Source organism: Microtus pennsylvanicus, chromosome 3 (assembly GCF_037038515.1).
Source record: "Microtus pennsylvanicus isolate mMicPen1 chromosome 3, mMicPen1.hap1, whole genome shotgun sequence".
In the NCBI taxonomy this organism is placed as follows: Eukaryota; Metazoa; Chordata; class Mammalia; order Rodentia; family Cricetidae; genus Microtus; species Microtus pennsylvanicus.
Window position 1 is genome coordinate 7788564 of NC_134581.1, and position 21395 is coordinate 7809958.

Below are 21395 nucleotides of genomic sequence, written 5' to 3' on the forward strand. Positions count from 1 at the left end.
TTTATTGCTTAACCAATGAAATCAACAGATTGATATATGACACTCCCACATCAGGCCACCCTGCAAATGAGATTATTTCTCTGTATTGATTTCTGTTCCCCAATTTCTTTTAAATGTAGAGAAACTAAGGGGCTGGTAACAACAGAGAAAAAAAAAGCCCATTTCTCCCCTCTCTTGAAAGTTAAGAAAAACTGATAAAGTGAAAAGAATTTCTGCTTGATATTGCAAGCGTTCTGGAGTTAAGCAAAACACAGAAATTGATAGGCTAATTAAAACTTCATAATTTCAAGCCTTTCTCTTTGGGGCAACATTTTGATAGTTAATTAGCACAGGCTGGTGAACCGCATTTATTTATAAAACTGTAAGACTGGGAGCTTTGCACAGAGAAAAGGACATGCATAAGCAAGACTTTCAAATATATGCTAGTGGCCATGATTTTACCTAAATGAAAAGCACAGGGGGCATTTTAAGTTATTATCAGATCTTGCACTAGATGCCTGAATGCTAAATAGTTAAGAGATTGGGGTACTTCGGCCCATCACTGATCTGCAATTCTTTCTTTGTGTCATTTTAATTTAATTTTTATTTACTTTTTTCATACAATATATTTTGAGCATGTTTTTACCTCCCCCAATTCCTCCCAGATCATCCCCACCTCCCTCCCTGCCCAACTTCATGTAAGCTTTATGCTTTCATAAACCTTGTTGACATTTAGCTCAGTAGAAGTCGGCTAGATTTGTAAGTCTGTTTCAACATCCAAACTGCTACTACACTCTCACTACTTTGTCTTAAATATATGGAGAAAATCTGATTCATCTAAAGGACGTTGAAGCCCTAGCAGAACAGGATGTAGAAACCCACAGGATCTTGCAGAAGCTTGCAGGATCTTGCAGAAGCTTGCAGCTGGCCCTGCACTGATATCCAAACTCCTACAGTCGAGAAGGACTATGGAGGCCCTTTAATAATCAAAATGAAACATACTTCTTGGTAAATGATCACAGCTGCTTCTCTTTTGGTGAAAAATCACTTCCTGGCCAGTTCAAGAGCGTCATCTACAAACCTAACACGACCGGGAGAGAACTGGGTGTTGGCACTCATGGTAGGAGCTTCCCAGGATCCACCTCTGGTGTTCATGTTCTGATGGGCCAGTGTTTATGATATATTTGTTCCACCATGTTTTTTTATGTCATTGTTAGTTAAAGGGTATTCTCCCTTTATGACTGCTGTGAATGTCCCCATCCCTAGGGCATGCACTGCCCAGAGGAGAGGCCATATTCTCATGGCTAGCTGCAAGGAGAAAACTGCTCACCTTAATCTAGATGGTGCACCTCCAGTGGTCTGGAACCAGGAGTGCTTCAGACTAGTTCAAAAGATGTCAGGAACATGAGGGTACATTTTACTGCTTACTCCCAAGTTACAAAAGAATTCACTTCTAGTGACTGCTGAGGCCAAGTTGGAAACTGAACTCTATCCCAGGCAGGAAGAATGGCTGGCTAGACAGAAAAGAAGTAGATGACAAGATCAAATTCCACTCGATGGCAACCTAGTACTTCAGTGAAGACCATTACACACTGAAATATTAACTGCTACAACCACCACCTCACATGGGCACACACAGAGAGATGCTTGTGAAATACATGTATTTACAGCATGGATTCAATTTTTCTGTAGAGATAATTAGACCAAATAAAAAAGATGGGTAAGTTTCCACTACTCTGTGAGAGACACTCAGGTTTTAAAAGTTCTCTATGTTTTATTGCTATGAATGACTTTTGGGTGTGTGTATTTATATTTAAATATAAATAAATGCTTATTTAAATTAAAAATGATATCCTATCACTAGATATTTACTCTTAACTTTGATATTAAATAGTCCAGATAACATTCATTACTATTAATATTATTACTTATTGACTCAAAACATTAATATTTTATGAGGTATTCCTAAGCTTGAGATTAATGGAAGCAGCAAATACCCTCGGTAATGATCCCATTGGAGTTTACTTCCAAAAAAAATCACATTTTGGTCACAGACACAAATAAGAGACATGATAGCTATAGAAGAAGTAATTGAGGCATGTACTCAGAATTTCAGCGAAAAAAAGTCAAGTTTTTATTGCAAAGGAAAACCAATAAAATGCTATTTTTTGTCTTTCTCATATCCATAATTCTCCGACAGAGTCAATTTAAAAGCAATCAACAAAGGAAGACAATAATTTCCCTCTAGTTGATGCTCGGAAGACACTGTTTCTGATTATGGCAATACTTAGAGAAATGATCCTCAGAGTTTGGATACAAAAGTGAGCTGATGATATTAATCCTGTTAATAACCAACTCTGCGACTGCTGGAATAATGACATTATATTGACTAGAAAATCAAATTAAGTTTTGGGGAGATTCAGTGTAGTAATATTAATGTTTAGAATCCCTAAACTATCCCCACTTAAAGAATAAGTTTTCAGTAAAACTGGCTGTTAGGGTGGGTTTTTTTTCTTCTATTTTTGAGATTATAATATAGTTACATCATTTCCCTCTTCTTTTTCCTTCCCCAAACTCTACCATGTTCCTCTGCTTGTCCTGTCCCCTTCCAAATTCATGGCATCATTTTTCATTAATTGTTATTGCATATATACATATATATTTTTTATATAATATATATATATATATATTTCCTAACTATAACCTGCTCAGTCTGTATAATGTTACTGATATGTATGTTTCATAACTCACCAGACCATTTGATACTGGATAACCAACTGGTGTGTCCCTGGGAAGACATCTCCCACTCTGAGCATTCCTCAGCTGCCTGTGTTATTTGTATAGGGTTGGACCCTGCCCCCTGACCTTTACCCCCATCCTGTGCACATTAGCATGCCTGTTGTTGTCCTTGTTGAGCTCCTATTTAGGCCGTCGAGTTGGTAGGACTATGGGTGCAGCTTCTGACATGCCTAGGTGACTGATCTCAGAGCCAACTCCCCAGTCCACTGGCTCCCACAGTCTTTCTTCTTCCACTGTGATTTCTGAGCCTTCAGCATGTGAATTGCCCTGTAGATGTATCTATTAGGACTGGACTCCACAACTCTGCACTTTGACTGGTTATAATTTTCTGTAATTGTCTCTGTCTCTTGTAATGAGAGGTTTCCTTGATGAGAAGTGAGAACTATACCTATCTATGGATATATGGACAATTATTCCGAATGTACTTAGGGATTAATTCATTTAGTAGAGTGGCGGTTTGAAGTTCTTCTCCAGGGCCAATTACTTTACTAGTTCTGTGTAGTTGGTGAGGTTTCAAGCACCAGGCATAGTTTCCTTCTTCTTGTGCGGGTCTTAAGTCCAGTTAGAGAGCTGTTGGCTACTGTGCTATCTCTGCACACCTAGGGCTATCATTCCCTGCTGGTCTTTGCTGTGGGTCATAGGACTGTTGGCTGCCCCTTCCTTTGGAAGCCTGCAGAGCACGATCCAGTAACATGAGAACTCGTCCTCAGGAAGGAGGCTTGCAAGTCAGTTTCAGCTCTGGACCCTGTATCTGAAGTGCATGCTGTCTTCAGCAATAGGATTTAACTTCAATCTCTTGGGGGCAACTAAAGGGAATAGCAATACCCTGTAATGTTTAGGAGTCTTTTCGACAACCCTGCCCAACAATTCAAAAGAAGGCTTCTCGTGCCTGGTGTTGGAGTTTTTGTTAGGTGGTCTATGACTCTAAGAGGGAGAATTGACAGCCAGATGAGAAAATTGCATTTGAATTACATATGTATGTTGATGCACAGACTTGAATGTATTATAAGTTTTTATGTTTTAGGTATATTGCTAATAGCCTGACTTTTCAGACATCCTTCCATGAAAATATTTAAGTTCCATGCATTTTTTACTAGCCCAAGATTTAGGCCTATGAATACAATGATTATATATGAATAACCTTAGCTACATATCTCAGTTACACACACACATAAAGAGAGAGAGAGAGAGAGAGAGAGAGAGAGAGAGAGAGAGAGAGAGAGAGTTAGTTGATGGTTTTCAATTCATCATTGTCAGCTTTAAGCAAAGTGGTTTGTTATGACCAGGAACCCCGTATTATGTTATTTGGTTTTGGTGATGCCTGAGAATGTTTTCCGTTCTATAGTTCTGTTACTCCATTTATTCAAAGCTAGTATTAACAAGATTTCTCTTCCTTCCCAGTACATGGAGGAAGATCTGCGCACAGGCTGTGTAGTGGTCTGCATACTATTTTAGAATACAAGGCCAGAACATTTTTGATGAACTTAATTCCAAACACCCAGTCTCAAAACACTGAGTCATCATTCACTCTAAATCCATTTATTATTGGGAGAAAAAATATATCCTTTTATATTTCAATGAAGGTCAGTAGCCATACAAATCACTCAAGGCTACATCATCTACTCAGATGTATGATGAATCATTGTAGTTTGACTGGTTTGTGTAATTTTCTGTTTGGAACAAAGGTGAATTCAGGCAAGCCTGACATCATGGTGACCATTTCAGCCCCATCTTTGGCACTGTCTTCCTCTGTTGTCATTCTCCAGCTCACTAGGTACTACTTCACCACGCAGATGCAAGACTCAGACCCATACTGTGTTAGTGTACGTAGTCACAGCAAGAAACCATCCCAATGGTGTCTTCATGCTTGTTTTCATACGTTCTCGGTAGGACATCTTTGCATAAAAATATCCTTTAAAAAAAGCCAGGCCTTGTGTTCCAGCCTCATCATCAAAGTGGCTGCAAGTATATGAGCACCAAGCCCAAGGGAAGCTTCCAAGTAAGACCCTGCCTCAGAATAAAGTGTAAAATCGGGCTGGGGATACAGATGAGTGATGGAGCACTGGCCTAGAAAATACCAAACACTGGGTTCCATCCTCAGCTACAAGTCAAAACAGGAGTTGCTTCAAAGTTGGTTTCTGGATAGTCAGAACTTAAGAGTACTTGCTCTGTGTGTTTCTGTGCATGTGGTGTGTGTGTGTGTGTGTGTGTGTGTGTGTGTGTGTGTGTGTGTATGTATGTGTGTGTGTGTGTGTGTATGTGTGTGTGTGTGTGTGTGTATGTATACACATAATCCTAAATGCAATGCAGGTACCCACAGAGGCTATGAGAAGGGGTAAGATCCCTTGGAGCTGGAGTAACTGTGAGCCACCAAGCTACCAAACATGGGTACTAGAAACAAAGCCTGGGTTCTGTGCAAGCGTAGCTAGAGTATTTAGTCTCAGATAAACAGTAACTCAAGGTCAGCCCAATATACATGAGACTGTCTCTGAAAGAAAAATAGAACACAATACACACAAATTGATTTACATCAAAAATAAATCAACAAACTGTCTATAATTAGGCTCAGATCTATAAAACTGAGATCAAAGTAAGAAAACAAAGACCCAAACAGTAATAAAAACAACCAGAGCAGCGGTCACAAGTCATTGTCCACAGCTGTATTGTTCCTAAATATTAACCATTTGTTTAGCGGAACACATCATGAAGACATTGATCATACTCATGTGCAAACCCCAATCTTTCCCACAGCTGGAAAGCTCCCTCCTACAGCTCCACATTGCCCTGGTTAGTGGAGGCCTCTCTGGCCCAAGTGCTGAGGCCCCCATGGGGAACAGGTTTGGAAACATCCTGAGCTCTCTGTGAAACCTTCATCCTTTTCTGAGGTGGGTGCAGTAATAGCCTTTGCAAATGTTACAGGCTGAAGAATATCGCCCTCTGTGGTGCTTCCTTCATAATTTTCCTGGAACTTTTAGGTAAACGAGATAGGTTCTAGAGTTTAAATCTTAAGTTCCATGATTTCGGAACTGAGACAGAGCTCTTGACCTGCTCTCTGAGTCCATCAGCACTATGCTTTTCTCCCATTGGATTGTGTGTGTGTGTGTGTGTGTGTGTGTGTGTGTGCGCGCGCGCGCGCGTGCATGCACGCGTGCATGTGCCTGGCTAGCTACAGTATCAAACACTGTGGCTGTGTTGTAGCTTTGTGATACCAACACATAGCCCAGGTCTGCTGAGAGCCAGCCAGTTCTACTCTGGGCATATGTATGCATGCATGAGCATACATGAACACAGACAAAGGCACACACACACACACTAAATGCCTTTAAAATTAACATTTACATTTTTAAATGATAGAAATAAAATCTGCTGCCAATATAATGCTATTGTAAACTTCTTACTTATGGTATTAAGCATATTAAAAACTAGAAATTAATACATTCTATGTTTGTCCCACATTACACTAAGGTTTTAGTAAGATTGCATTTCAAATCATAAATCATAACCTAACACTGAAATAATAGATGTTTGGAGGGGTTTTGGCCAATTCTTTTCCTTTGAAGGTCATATAATCGTAAAAGTCATAGGCTGGCAGAAGGGATGAGAACTCAGAGGAAAAAGCTGAAAGAAAGAAAAATAAAACTAAACAATTGCTGCAAACCATAAAAAGACTGAGGACTGTTGAGAATGATAAATTGTACAGCTCATATTTTAGAAGAGAATGGGAATGGATTATTAACTGACTTATTCTGTATATAATAAGAAGGTATGATTAATATCTAAAGTCCTGAGTTGTGTGAGGCGGCTCAGCAAGCACAAGGGCTTTCTTCCATGCTGGTGACACGACTTAGATCCTCACGATGCACTGTAGGAACAGAAGCAGGAAGATCAGAAGTTCAAAGTCATCCTTCATGGTTCTCCTTTTTGGGGACCTTTGTTGGCTTGTCAGTGAAGTGGGAGGAAGCCAAGCCTGGGAACAGACAGGGTTAGGATGACTGCAGATACCTTAGAGACAGCCCTCCAGGATATGACTTCAGTGAATCAGATCAACTTTATTCCTGAGTATACGAAAATATAGGATTGGAAAGCCTGGGGATGAATCCATATTTTCATTAAACAGCATGCTCCCATCATAAGGCTTCATATGTGGCAGCGGGGTCATATAGCAAAGCTCCTAGTACAAGTCTTAGTTACCTTTCCGGTACAGGCAACAAGGGGAAGGCTTCTAGCAGGAAACTATGCCAGGGGTCACACTGGAGATAAATAAGGCTTAGAGACAGCTTTCAGATAAGATCAGTCCTCTAGGTCCAGAGACATTCTCCAGATAGGGCAGGTAGAGAGCAGGAAGTCTCACTGGGAAGAGAGTTCCTCCTGTGGCTCATCCTTGGAGAGAGCTGCCAGGCCTTGACAGACTGCAACCTCTGACCATCAAGGCCACCCAACAACCCTTGACTATATAGCAAGTTCAAGACCAATCTGAACTAAGCGAGAGTCTATCTTCAAAGAAGAGTAACAACAACAATACCCTAGGACTTGACAGATGACTTAGCAGTTGGAGTGCTTGCTATTCTTGCCAAGGACTAGAGAGTAGTTCCCAGCACCCGTGTCAAGTGACTCACAACTTCCTGTATCTCCGGCTCTTCTGACACCTCTTCTTGTCTCCATGGACACCGGTACTCATGTGCACATACTCACTCACACATAGACGTGCACACATACACGTGAATAAAAAACTTTAAAAATAACAACAACAAAAAAACTCTGTCTTTAGCTCAAACATAAAACAAGAGTACAAGTACTATTAAAAATGAAAACCTCGTGACCAGGTGCTAAGGGACCTTGAACCTTCATGTTTGTTCTTAGGAGGACCCATCTGATCTTCAGCAAGCTCAGTATCTGTGATGCTTTAAAACACATAACTAATGGATGACAGGAATCTGCTTGATCCTGTTTTGTGACTTTGCTGTTGAGCATAAACTAGCTAGCCGTTGGTTAAGGCTTTGTCCCTCCCATTAACTTAGAACATAATGTCCCTATAAACACCAAGTTATGGTACAATGTGTCAACATTGCCATCATTTGAAACCCATTTTAAAGTTAAATATCAATCATCTCTGGTTTAAAGACAATGACAGATTTGCACTTCTTACCCAACAAGTTCAAGACTTCCTAAGGAGTATGAACTTAGCTTTAATTCTGCTCTACTAATGTCGTGAGTCTCGGAGTTACCAGTTAGCTCAAAATTAAAGACCACCAAACATGTGATTCAATGTCTTAATTAACACACCTTAGGAAAAAAAATATTTTTGGTTTTTTGAGACAGGGTTTCTCTGTAGCTGTGTAACCTGTCCTGGAACTAGCTCATGTAGAGCAGCCTGGCCTCAAACTCACAGAGATCCACCTGCCTCTGCCTCCCCAGTGCTGGGATTAAAGGCATGCGCCACCACTGCCTGGCTTAGAAAAAAATCTTTAATAGTGAATTGTTTCTACCATTTACAATATTCTCATCTGCATATGAGGAGAAAACTGCTGATTCACCCACTGGGGAACAATTCAAGCCACACTGATCTGGAAAGCACTGATTTTCAGCAGCACACAGATGGCTCTAGATGGAATAGCAAGCGAGTCACCAACAAGCTCCGTGGGACCTGTAGGGAAAGAGGCTTAAGTGGGGGACAGATTCTTTCTCTGGAGTCTGTGAAGACATTTGGATCTCTCTAACGACTACCAGTGTGACCTGTGGCTCCTGCTTTGAGTTATCATCCTCAGTGAAAAACAGAAGCTTCAACACGGAAGAACACGGTTCAGCACAGAGCATCATCTCCCTGCCCTCAGCAGGATGTGCCCTGGATGGTGCTGTGGCCCTGAAGCTTTGCTCGGCCTCTTGTCACCAGTCACCATCCTTCTCGCTAAACATGAGAAGAATCTGACAGTGAGCCCAGGCAGACACAATTTCTGTTATTAACCATGCTCTGTAATTTACTTTGATTAAAAGTATTTAAGTACTGTGTCCTCATGAACCACTAGAAACAAACTCTTCCAGGAGAAACTGATTCCATGATTTCGATGAGATCACCTGTTAAAGAATTTGCTGGAACACTTAGTAATACTGACTAGACTTGGGATATCTTAGACCATTTTTACAGATGTAGGAACATTGTCTAAATCACTTACCGCTAACTCCTTCACGTCTATGGTGAAGGGTTTGGCCTACACTGCTCAAGAAGAAAAGAGTTGAGATCTGTCTCCTGATCCTGCCAGGTTTTGCCAGGAGTCTTCTAACCCTTGAACTGAAGGCAAGTCTCTGCCTGTGTGACCTGGGAAGCAGCAGCTAGCTATGAACTCAGGTACTGCTTTGGTGAGTCGGGTCTGGTAGCTGGCCCTCCAGATGTGGCTTTATCTACTGCATCTGCTGCTTCTGAGCTTCAGGGAGCAGGCTGAAGGGAAAGCCCTTCTCATTTTAGAAGCCTCAATAATTCTACTTCTCGGCATGAACATGTTTTTATTTGACCAAGTACCCTTTCCAGAAGCTCTAAACCCAATATTGATATGTGGTGATTAAAGATCACAATTAAGAATTTTAAGTCCCCATGATATGGTAATTTTGCATCAAATACAATTGATGTGTCTAGTCCCCTGCAAAGCCCATATTGTCAAGGGAAAACGTGGGGAAAATATATGTTCTTGGGGAAGCGTTAGGTGTGCCCAGCCTAGAAGTGACTTGAGACAAGGAATATTATAGCATGCCTCTCCAGGAAGAAGGGCTGAGGACTGATCTGCATGTTCCCTGACTGAATCTAACAAGGAGGCCATGACAGGTAAGTGCAACATCCATCAACTGAGATATTTTTGGAATTGCTGGCATGTCCTGCCAACCCCAGCTTGTCACAGGCCTTGTGATCACCCTCACTAGTGACTTAGCTTCTAAGCTCCAGAGAGCATCAAACTAAAGCTAGGACCTAGAAGGGTCTGGTTCCGTTTCCCAGACACCTTTGCTTGGCTAGCATCTTCGGCTCAGCTATCGCAACCTCTGAATTCTGTATTTTCCATCGTTGAACACCGTGTCACGGTTTTGACAGTATATTTGCTACCTCATTGACTGCAAAGCACCATTGGTTGAAGATGAACTATTGTGTTATTTTAAATACCACTAAAAAGATAGAAAAGTGACTTGACAATCTATGAAATGCCAGCAACTATTAGAGGAATCCTAATTTCACAGATATTAAGATGTCAAAGAAACAAAACTGTGTATCAGAATCTGTGAAATTTAGACATTAAGATTGAGATTAAAAACAAACTCCCCGTGTTAGCTATTTTGCTCATTGTTGTGACTAAATTCCTGCCAAAATGCAGTTTAGGGGAAGATGGGGTTATTGTAAATCACAGCCTAAAGTGATACAGACCAGGAGCTGGAGAGATGGGATGGTCTCTAAGAGCGCTGACTAGTCTTCCAGGGTTTGAGCTGCCTATATGGTGGCTCACAATTGTCTGTGACTCTAGTTCCAAAGGATATAATGTCTCTTTTGACATCTATGTGCACTGCACGTACAGGATACACTTATATCCATGGAACAGGCAAAACACTTGTATATATATAATTAATAAAGGTGTCATATATAATATGTAATATATACATATACATACATGTGTGTTATTATGTATATGTATATATGTATATGAAAAAAGAGTACCCTTTTTTCTGTTTCTTATTTAAGCACCAAGCTCTTCTTAGACAAGCTTAGGCCTTCTCAGCTTTCCAACTTGTAATCTCTTGACATCTGTTTTATCTTGTCCTTCCATGTTGCTATATAAAACAGACATCCTCTGGCAGGAATGTTTTTAGAAGAAGCCAAGAAGCAGAAAACTGAGAATGACATCACACCAAAGCAACAACTTTATGGCTCCTCTCGGTTTGATTCGATCAGCCGTAAAGAACTCACTTCTCTTGACTCTCTGGCTGCCTTTGCTGCTTTGAAAGTGATAAACCTGCAATCTCGCTTTCTCCCGTTTCCTGACAGTTCTCTTGAAGCAGTCCAGGTGATGCTTAGCAGCAGGCCCTCCACGCTGTCTCTCTCCTATTCTCGGTCCTCCAGAGCCAAAACCACAACTCAGCTCAGGCAGGATGCTGGCTTCTGTAAGGTGCTGAACAGACTGCACAATGGCAGTCTTTGTCCCCTTTAGCCCCAGGCTGCCGCCACGCAAGGACTTTACAGCTCAGCGGAGATGAGCCCACTTCTGATTCCTCAAAAGGAAGTTTTCTAATATCAGGTCTCCAAGGATACACACAGGTTTCATTTGGAAACCTACATTTAAGAGTGGTGCAAATCCAGAATTCCCCCCTATATTTAAGTGAGGCACAAACCCAAAATCCCCTTGACGTCTCTGCTTTGCTATCTAAGTTCTTGGACATTTATTTTTCTAATCTACAGCACGGGGTTTTCTAAATGCACGGGGTGCATGTAGGATATGTTTCTTAGGTTAAAATACAGTCCTAGCAGCCTAGAAGTCCTCAGGACTGGTCCTGCATGGTGCATGAGGCACACTGTGTGTCAAGATAAACCTGGGGAAGAAGAAGGCAAGAGTTCCACCAGCCATCTTCCTGGCTTTGGATCTTGCAGCCTCTCTTCTCAGTACATCAGTCTGGTGGTTCGCTCTGATGCAGAATTGCCTGCTCCTCCTAATGTGAGGCTGTGTGCACTGTCTGTGGGGCTGTGTGCATTGTCTATGGGGCTGTGTGCACTGTCTGTGGGGCTGTGTGCATTGTCTATGGGGCTGTGTGCAGTGTCTGTCTGTGGGGCCGTTTGCACTGTCTGTGGGGCCGTGTGCACTGTCTGTCTGTGGGGCTGTGTGCACTGTCTGTCTGTGGGGCCGTGTGCACTGTCTGTCTGTGGTGCTGTGTGCACTGTCTGTCTGTGGGGCCGTGTGCACTGTCTGTCTGTGGGGCCGTGTGAACTGTCTGTCTGTGAGGCTGTGTGCACTGTCTGTCTGTGAGGCTGTGTGCACTGTCTGTCTGTGGGGCTGTGTGCACTGTCTGTGAGGCTGTGTGCACTGTCTGTCTGTGAGGCTGTGTGCACTGTCTGTCTGTGAGGCTGTGTGCACTGTCTGTCTATGGGGCTGTGTGCACTGTCTGTGGGGCTGTATGCACTGTCTGTGGGGCTGTGTGCACTGTCTGTCTGTGAGGCTGTGTGCACTGTCTGTCTGTGAGGCTGTGTGCACTGTCTGTGGGGCTGTGTGCACTGTCTGTCTGTGAGGCTGTGTGCACTGTCTATGGGGCTGTGTGCACTGTCTGTCTGTGGGGCTGTGTGCACTGTCTGTCTGTGAGGCTGTGTGCACTGTCTATGGGGCTGTGTGCACTGTCTGTCTGTGAGGCTGTGTGCACTGTCTGTCTGTGAGGCTGTGTGCACTGTCTGTCTGTGAGGCTGTGTGCACTGTCTGTCTGTGAGGCTGTGTGCACTGTCTGTCTGTGGGGCTGTGTGCACTGTCTGTCTGTGGGGCTGTGTGCACTGTCTGTCTGTGGGGCTGTGTGCACTGTCTGTCTGTGGGGCTGTGTGCACTGTCTGTCTGTGAGGCTGTGTGCACTGTCTGTGAGGCTGTGTGCACTGTCTGTCTGTGGGGCTGTGTGCACTGTCTGTCTGTGAGGCTGTGTGCACTGTCTGTCTGTGAGGCTGTGTGCACTGTCTGTCTGTGAGGCTGTGTGCACTGTCTGTGAGGCTGTGTGCACTGTCTGTCTGTGGGGCCGTGTGCACTGTCTGTCTGTGAGGCTGTGTGCACTGTCTGTCTGTGGGGCTGTGTGCACTGTCTGTGAGGCTGTGTGCACTGTCTGTGGGGCTGTATGCACTGTCTGTGGGGCTGTGTGCACTGTCTGTCTGTGGGGCTGTGTGCACTGTCTGTGGGGCTGTGTGCACTGTCTGTCTGTGAGGCTGTGTGCACTGTCTGTCTGTGAGGCTGTGTGCACTGTCTGTCTGTGAGGCTGTGTGCACTGTCTGTGGGGCTGTGTGCACTGTCTGTCTGTGAGGCTGTGTGCACTGTCTGTCTGTGGGGCTGTGTGCACTGTCTGTGAGGCTGTGTGCACTGTCTGTCTGTGAGGCTGTGTGCACTGTCTGTGGGGCTGTGTGCACTGTCTGTCTGTGAGGCTGTGTGCACTGTCTGTGGGGCTGTGTGCACTGTCTGTCTGTGGGGCTGTGTGCACTGTCTGTGAGGCTGTGTGCACTGTCTGTCTGTGAGGCTGTGTGCACTGTCTGTCTGTGAGGCTGTGTGCACTGTCTGTGGGGCTGTATGCACTGTCTGTGGGGCTGTGTGCATTGTCTATGGGGCTGTGTGCACTGTCTGTGGGGCCGTGTGAACTGTCTGTCTGTGAGGCTGTGTGCACTGTCTGTCTATGGGGCTGTGTGCACTGTCTGTGGGGCTGTGTGCACTGTCTGTGAGGCTGTGTGCACTGTCTGTGGGGCTGTATGCACTGTCTGTGGGGCTGTGTGCACTGTCTGTCTGTGAGGCTGTGTGCACTGTCTGTCTGTGAGGCTGTGTGCACTGTCTGTGAGGCTGTGTGCACTGTCTATGGGGCTGTGTGCACTGTCTGTGGGGCTGTGTGCACTGTCTGTGGGGCTGTGTGCACTGTCTGTGACTGTCAACTGTTGATACAACCCCACTAAATCACTTTGCTAAGTCAGTCTTCTGGCCTGTTCCAGTGAATCTCCCAGTTTTATTAAAAAATAAAGTTACTGTCTCTTCTGGCCTGGGTGATACATGCCTGAGGCAGGAGGATCACAAGTTCTGGGCCAGCCTGAACATTGTACAAAACTCTCTAAAACCACAATAATACGATATTTAAAAGAGTTGGATTTTTCTAAAATATTTATCACTCATACATTATGTCCTATTATGGCTGAAATACTAAAGCAATGCTTAGCTGTTCTTAGAAAGAGATACAAGTGCCCAATTTTGTTTAAAATAAATTATTTATGCCACTAATATACAAGTCATGTGAACTCGAAACATAGACAACTCTTGTGAACATAACAAGCCCTCTTTGAAAGTAGACAGCAGGATTAAACACCACGTTTTTAAACATCGGGTGTGACCGTTTCATTTTGTTCCAAGATATTTTACGTTATTCTCCCCCGTGACTCTAGAGTTTGTCAACACGCCATCATATCTGGTGATTACACAATGGTGATTTCATGCCGCCGGCTCCGTCTAAAGGGGCTAGACAGAGCAGCAAAATCAATTTCTTCCCCGTCTTTGTGGGAAGAGACAAAGGGAAATTGAATGCAGCGTCTGCCTCAAGATCGTATTAGCATCATAACCCAGCAATCTGTCACGCTCAAGGTGAGCCCCAGGTGCAGACAAGTGCCGACGCTTCAGTTCAAAACAAAATCCCTGGCCCTCCGCTGTGACCCACCCTGTTCCAAATGCTTTTGATCTGAGACCGTCTCATCTAGCCGGAGGTACTCACAGGCAGGACCATCCTAGGCAAAATCCTGAAGTAGGTGGTGGCAACTTCACCGGATTCTGCCCCCTCCCTTGCCCGTGGCACCCCTCTCCCTTGGGTTCCAGGTATATTCTTCTGACTCCTATGCAGCAGGGCAAGGGAAGTTGTTTGTCCCTTTCACTAATGTTTTAATATGTGTCCATCATACAGGACGCCCCAACCCCCGCCAATAGCCTAGGGTGCTTGGTAAACTTCTGCTGTGGAGACACCCCCAAGTCTCTGCTGACTTAGACAAACCTCTCAACTGTTATGCAAACTTCATGTCAGGTTATTCTCTCCCCTCATACCACTTCTGATCATCCGTGGTGTCACGCTCTAGTTCCCCACTCCCAGTTAAATCACAACATGAAAAGCATCGTTTGTGAAAATTATATGAGAAATGCAAACTCGAAGGCAGCGGGCTGCACTGTATGTCAGAGCCCACGTAGCATGGCACAGTTCCTTTCAGCTATGTGTTAAAAGTCCAAAGACTTAGTGGGGAAACTGGCTTAAACCACGTGGAAAAGAGAAAACCTCAAACACAAAGGCTCTTCTCTTTCTTAATTTATTATAAATGCTTTTCTTCTTCTACCTGGAAAAGTCCTAGAAGTTCATTCACTTATATTTCCTATCTCTTTATTTTAAAGTAATTATGGATTTGGGGGGACAATATAAAAACTTTGCATGGGTTCTTATATATACCCAGTTTCCCCAGTGATTACAAATTTTACAATTATGGCAAACAGTCAGAGAGAGAAAATTCACACTTGTAGGATTCAGTTAGTAATTTTAAAATACAAACAAAAATATTGCCACACAGATAACCTGAGCTTCTTAAATTTCTCTCTACATTTTGTTTCCAAAACTACACAGAGGGCCCTGCGACACCTTAAGTTGTCTGTCTACACCCAAGGTTGTTTGTCCACACAGCACAGAGAAGGTTCTCTCACCCTGAGAGGTAGAGATGGTACCCCGAATTCACTGGAGCCCAAGCCAATCTTATAACAGCAGACCTGTGGGGATCCCACATCAGAAGGTGTGGGTGTAAGGGGTCAGGTTTCAGGGTTCAAGAGAGACACTGAGATGCTGAGATAGACTGTCTTTTTGACTAAGTGACTGAGTGGGAGAGTTTCTAATGACATAGAGGGACAGCTGTGTGACAGGGTCTGAGTCATACGGAGGGTCCCCTCTTACACGCACCAGGGTAGAGTGCTGTACCAGGTAATTGATAGTGGCCCATAGGCACATTGTCTCTGATTTCCGTGTAGCAGCATAAGTTGGGGAGATTAGAGTGTCCATCATACAGAATGTGCCCCTATGTGCCTTCTGATAGCTTGGGGTGCTTGGTAAATTTCCCTTCTGGAGGACAGAATTACACATTCACGAACAGTCACACCTTCCTCTACTTTTATCCTGCCGGTAGCCTTTAGCCCAGTGCTAACCACAGGTTTGTGACCTTGGGCGAGCCACCGACTTCAACAAGCATCACTGTCTTCAAGGATGGAGCAGAGGAAAGATTGTTTCTGCCTACTTCAGAGTTGTCATGAGGATCAAAGTTGGTGGCTGAGGAAGGGACAAAGAAGACTGTGGAGTGGCCACAATGAAGTTTATCTGCCCTCCTGAAACAACTGCTGATAATAGAGACGTAGTATTTTTGGTTTTTGAAGGTGACCTTATGCTTAAAACAAATTAAGACTGCCTCTCATTAGCCACGTGGCCTACAATTCTCAAAGAAAAACAGCTGAATGTTTTGGCTCTGTAATAAAAACATCTTTTTTCTGTTCTTTCCCCTTTCTCTGCAGGCTGGCATGGCTTTGACCTATGATCCCACAGCTGCCATACAGAATGGGTAAGTAGACCCCCTTTTCTCTGTTTTGTTTTTTTTTAATTAGTCTCTGAGTCCTGAATCTCTGCCAAGAAAAATTCCCAGATATGGTTTGCTTTTGTGTACAGTTTGTAAGCCAAACAGGTGCTACCATTGGCTGATTCTTCTTGCAAGTGCTTATGATGGCTGTTTCCACAGCTCTAAGTATTTCTCTTAGCTCGTCTCCTCCAGTCGTCTTGAACGGCAAAACTGATAGGAGGGGAACTCAAGTGTGAATGGAGCATCGGTAGCGTAGGGCTGGGAGAGCCACCTGTGCCTCCGGGACCTGTGTTGCCCAGCTGTCTCCACAGAGGTCTATGTTAAGTGTTGCCTAGTGTCATTTTTGCAGTGGAGTTGGGGTCATGGTTTCACTTCTTCCATTCATTGTGTCTTCTCTATTCATTTAATCTGTGTCTGGAAATGTGTAGCCTTTTATTTAGCTTCAAAATTCTGCCTCCCAAACCCAAGACTGTAAACCACATGGTGTGGCCTCTCTGAAACTGTCCTGTATTTTGGTTGGTTCCTTTGATTGGCTTTGACTGATTTGCTGTTGGCCCGGAGTATTGGTAGCTGTCTGTTTTCATCCCAGGATTAGGGTAAGGATCATGACCTGTCTGGTTTTTTGATTATGGAGTACATACTGTTAGAAATAGAAAGAATATTGCTATTTTATAGTTAATTGTATATTAGTAGTTTAATCACAGTTGTGGTTATTGCTGTTCAGATCAAAAAATATTTTTGCTGGGCCACATAGGAGTGAAATGTAGATGGTGTACCAGCTTACTCAGAAACTGTTAAATATATAGCTTCAAAATTATAGGTGTCATTCACATGATGACAGGGTCATTATCCCAAGAAGGTATTAAGACTAATTTCAAAATGGTATGTTCTCTCTGACTTTCCCTCTTGCTCAGTTGTTTACAAAGTTATTGTAGGGTGCTTTGATTTGAGAATATGGTCCAGAGCTTATCCCTGTCAGCAAAAGTGAAATGTTTCATACACTAATGCTGTACTGGTTAAGGAAAGCATTCCCATTTTTAAATAATAAACCATTGGGTCTGTCAGAGGTAGAGATAAGAATCAAACCCCAAGTTTAAGAGAGCATGACACCTCCTCAAAAGTCCATCTAGGAGAAAAATGTCAGCACTACCAGGCATAGTGGCACACGCCTTTAATCCCAGAACACAGGAGGCAGAGGCAGGCGGATCTCTGAGATAAATGCCAGCCTGGTCTACAAAATAAGTTCTAATACAGCTAGGGCTATACAGAGAAACCCTGTCTTGAAAAACTGAAAAGAAGGGAAGAGCAGGAGGAGAACGAAGGAAGGAAGGAAGGAAGGAAGGAAGGAAGGAAGGAAGGAAGGAAGGAAGGAAGGAAGGAAGGAAGGAAGAAAGGAAGGAAGGGGAAGAAGGCAGGTAGCTACAGTGAGATTTGACATGATATTTGGGGGTCACTAACTTAGCTCATTAACAACAGGTGTCAGGGAGATTCTTTCTGAGAATCCGGGTTGCTGAGCAGAGCAGTCCGCAGAGGTGACTGCCAACCACTTTACAGAAGTAGAAGTTTCTCATGGAGAAACTGTGCAGGCACCAAAAGTTGTGCTGGAGCAAATTTAAATATTTTAAATTTGCCTTCTCATTATGGAATGGCATAAATAATGAAAAAGTCCCTGAAGCAGGAAGATCTAGTAAGTGGGAGAAATCACTGAAGAAAGATTAAAATTGCCTAAGGCTAGGGAGAAAACTCAGTCAGTAAAATGTTTGCCATGTTAGCATAAAGACCTTAGTTCAAGTATCAAAACCAAAATTAAGGAAAAACTGGGCATAGTGGCATGTAACTATAACCTTAGTGCTGTGGAAGTAGAGGCAGACTAGCATGCATGGCGGCGACTTTCACACCTGTTCTAAAGAGTAAGGTGGATAGTGTCCTGAGAAATGACACTTGATGTGAATCTCTGACTGTCAAACACATGGACATGCTCAAGCAAGCTAACTTCCACACATGTGTGCATCCGCACTCAACATATACATACACAAACAAAATAAATATCAAAGTAGTCTAGTTATAAAAAATGTAAGAGTTTGTTCTAGGGAGTTTGTTTGTAAACGAAAGAGGAAAACAGGATCGGACAATCCAGAGGAACTGTCTATCTAGCAATTCCCTGTGGGTCCCCCTCTGAGAACGGGTAGTGTGGTGAAAAGCCAGGTCCGAACTATCCTTTTCTTTCTACTGCTCTCCATTGTACTGATAGAGACAGATTAGAACCTTAATGGGCTGAGAAAGAAATCAGAGAAACATCACCCTTCACAATAACCACAAATATGGTAATCCACCATATAAACAACCTGAACAATAAAAACCACATGATCATCTCATTAGATGCCAAAAAAGCAACATCCCTTCATGATAAAGGTCTTGGAGAGAGCAGGGATACAAGGAACATACCTAAACATAATAAAGGCAATATACAGCAAGCCAACAGCCAACATCAAACTAAATGGAGAGAAACTCTCAGTGATTCCACTGAAATCAGGAACAAGACAAGGTTGTCCCCTCTCTCCAAATCTATTCAATATAGTTCCTGAAGTCCTAGCTAGAGCAATAAGACACCAAAAGGAGATCAAGGGGATACAAATCAGAAAAGAAGTTAAACTCTCACTGTTTGCTGATGATATGATATTTTTACACAAGCGATCCCCAAAATTCTACCAAGAAAAAAAAATAAACACTTTCAGTAATGTAGCGGGATACAAAAATCAGTAGCCCTCCTCTACACAGATGATAAAATGGTTGGGAAAGAAATCAGAGAAACAACACCCTTCACAATAGCCACAAATAGCATAAAATATCTCAGAGTAACTCTAAACAAACAAGTGGAAGACTTGTATGACAACAACTTTAAATCTTTGAAGAAAGAAATTGAAGAAGACACCAGAAAAAGGAAGGTTATCATATGCTCTTGGGTAGGAAAAAATGACATAGTAAAAATGTCAATCTTACCAAAAACAATTTACGGATTCAATGCAATGCCCATCAAAATCCCCGCAAAATTCTTTCACAGACCTCGAAAGAGCAGTACTCAACTTCATATGGAAAAACAAAACACCCAGGATAGCCAAAACAATCCTGAACAATAAAAGAACATCTGGAGGCATCACAATCCCTGACTTCAAACTCTACTCCAGAGCTACAGTACTGAAAACAGCCTGGTATTGGTATAAAACCAGACAGGAGGACCATGGGAACTGAATCAAAGACCCAGATATTAATCCACATACCTGATTTTTGACAAGGAAGCAAAAAAAATATCAAATGGAAAAAAGAAAGTATATTTAACAAATGGTGCTGGCATAACTGGATTTCAACATGTAGAATAATGAAAATAGATCCGTATCTATCACCATCCACAAAACTCAAGTCCATAGGGATCAAAGACCTCAATGTAAAGTCAACCACACTGAACCTCATAGAAGAGAAAGTGGAAAGTACACTTGAACGCATTGTCACAGGGAACCACTTCCTAAATATAACCCCAGATGCACAGACACTGAGAGAAACAATTAATAAATGGGACCTCCTGAAACTGAAAAGTTTCTGTAAAGCAAAGGACACGGTCAACAAGACAAAACAGCAGCCTACAGCATGAGAAAAGATCTTCACCAACTCCATCAGTCCAGAACCTTCGCTGAACCCCTCCTCTCTCAGATGTTTTGATCTTTACTGTCTCTCTGAGTTTGGTGTTTCCACACTGTCCCTCCCTTCTGCTGGGTCTCATCCATGTTTCTTTCTTCTGAAACTCAAGCCTTTATCGTCTGAATCCAAGTTCACAGCCAGTTGTGGGCTCTGTCATTTGTGGCTGCTGCTTCTTAGGTATTATTAAGTATTGTCCTGTTTTATAACTAGGAAGACAAACTGTCCATGTGTTTCTCGTGTCTTGAGTTAAGAATGAATTCAGGGAACTAAGAGATGGCTCACAGGGTAAAACACTTTCTGTGCAAGCCTGCTGACCTGAGTCTGATGATCTCATTTCAATCCCCGGAACATAAATAAAAAGTTGGGACCATGTACAAAGCCAGATGCAGTATTGTGCTTCTGCAAACCCAGCACTTCTACAGAGAGATGGAAGTGGAGATGAAAGAAAAAGCTCAAAGCCCGTGGGCAGCTAGCCGGGAGTATTCAGTATTAGAGCAGACTCAAGAAGAAAGACCCTTTCTCAATAAGATGAAAGCTGGTAACCAACTCCTGGCATTAGTCTTCTGACCTACACACACTTGCACATACTCACATACAGAATCCCACACATCCTCACATACATACACATATACATATTCATCATTCAAACACATTCTCGTGCACACTCACTCATGCTCACACATGCACACAGTCACTCACACACACTCACATACATACACACAGCACAAGCAGGCACGCATACACATATTTACACAATTATACATATATAAAAATGGCTGTCCTACTAGTGGGTTATTATTAGGGAGTTACCAAAGAAGGCAATAAATCAAAAATAAGCAAAACTCTTAAAAATACTCTATTGGAAGAAGGCAAAGAATAAGATTATTTAGCTACAATCTTCATATTTCTTCAGTTCCAGTCAGGCATATAAAATGCCTTTCTTCTTGTAAATAACACTATATTATATAGTCTAATATATTCCATCGTGTGAGTATGTGTGTGTATGAGTGAGTGTGTGTATATGAGTAAGTGTGTGCATCTTCCTGTGTTTGTATATTTGAGTGTGTGCATGTGTGTGCGCATGCACACATAACTGCAGTGCCCTCTGAGTCTGGAAGAGAAGGCTGATGCTCAGGAGCTGGAGTTGCAGGGTTGTGAGCCTCTAGAAGTGGCGCAGGAAACTCAGCTCAGGACCTCTGCAGGAACAACAAACATTTTTATCTGCTCAGACATTTCTTCAGCCAGTCTTCACTTTTATATATATACAAAATATTAAAGAATAGCACACAAAAGGTGGAATTTATTCTCGGGAAGATTCGTGGTGTTTTAGGAAATAAGTGAGGAGGGTGAATTTAAGTTTTACCATTTACCTGATTACATATTTACTTTTTCAAAGATGAAAATTGACTTGGTTGGCTCCTACAGGAGAGGCACTTGTATTCTGAGGAGAGACTGAGAACTCTGCAATGCTCCCGACTGAGCTGTTCTCTTGCTGAGGCCTCCACACTGTAGTAGTGATGTTTTTGATGATCCTCTGATATCTAATAACTATACACTGAGTATAATATTGTCCTGGTTTCTAGTGTCCTCATTG

At 42.8% G+C, this 21395-nt stretch overlaps 1 protein-coding gene across 8 annotated transcripts in view; it reads left to right on the top strand.

The window, feature by feature from the left end:
* Rbms3 (RNA binding motif single stranded interacting protein 3) overlaps positions 1-21395 on the top strand; it is a 1334377-nt gene that overhangs the window by 1197674 nt on the left and 115308 nt on the right. For all 8 annotated transcript variants that reach the window (XM_075964221.1, XM_075964220.1, XM_075964219.1 and 5 more), the window contains one exon: positions 16047-16093. In XM_075964221.1, coding sequence (XP_075820336.1) covers positions 16047-16093 — 47 coding nt within the window. The remainder of the gene's footprint in view (positions 1-16046; positions 16094-21395) is intronic.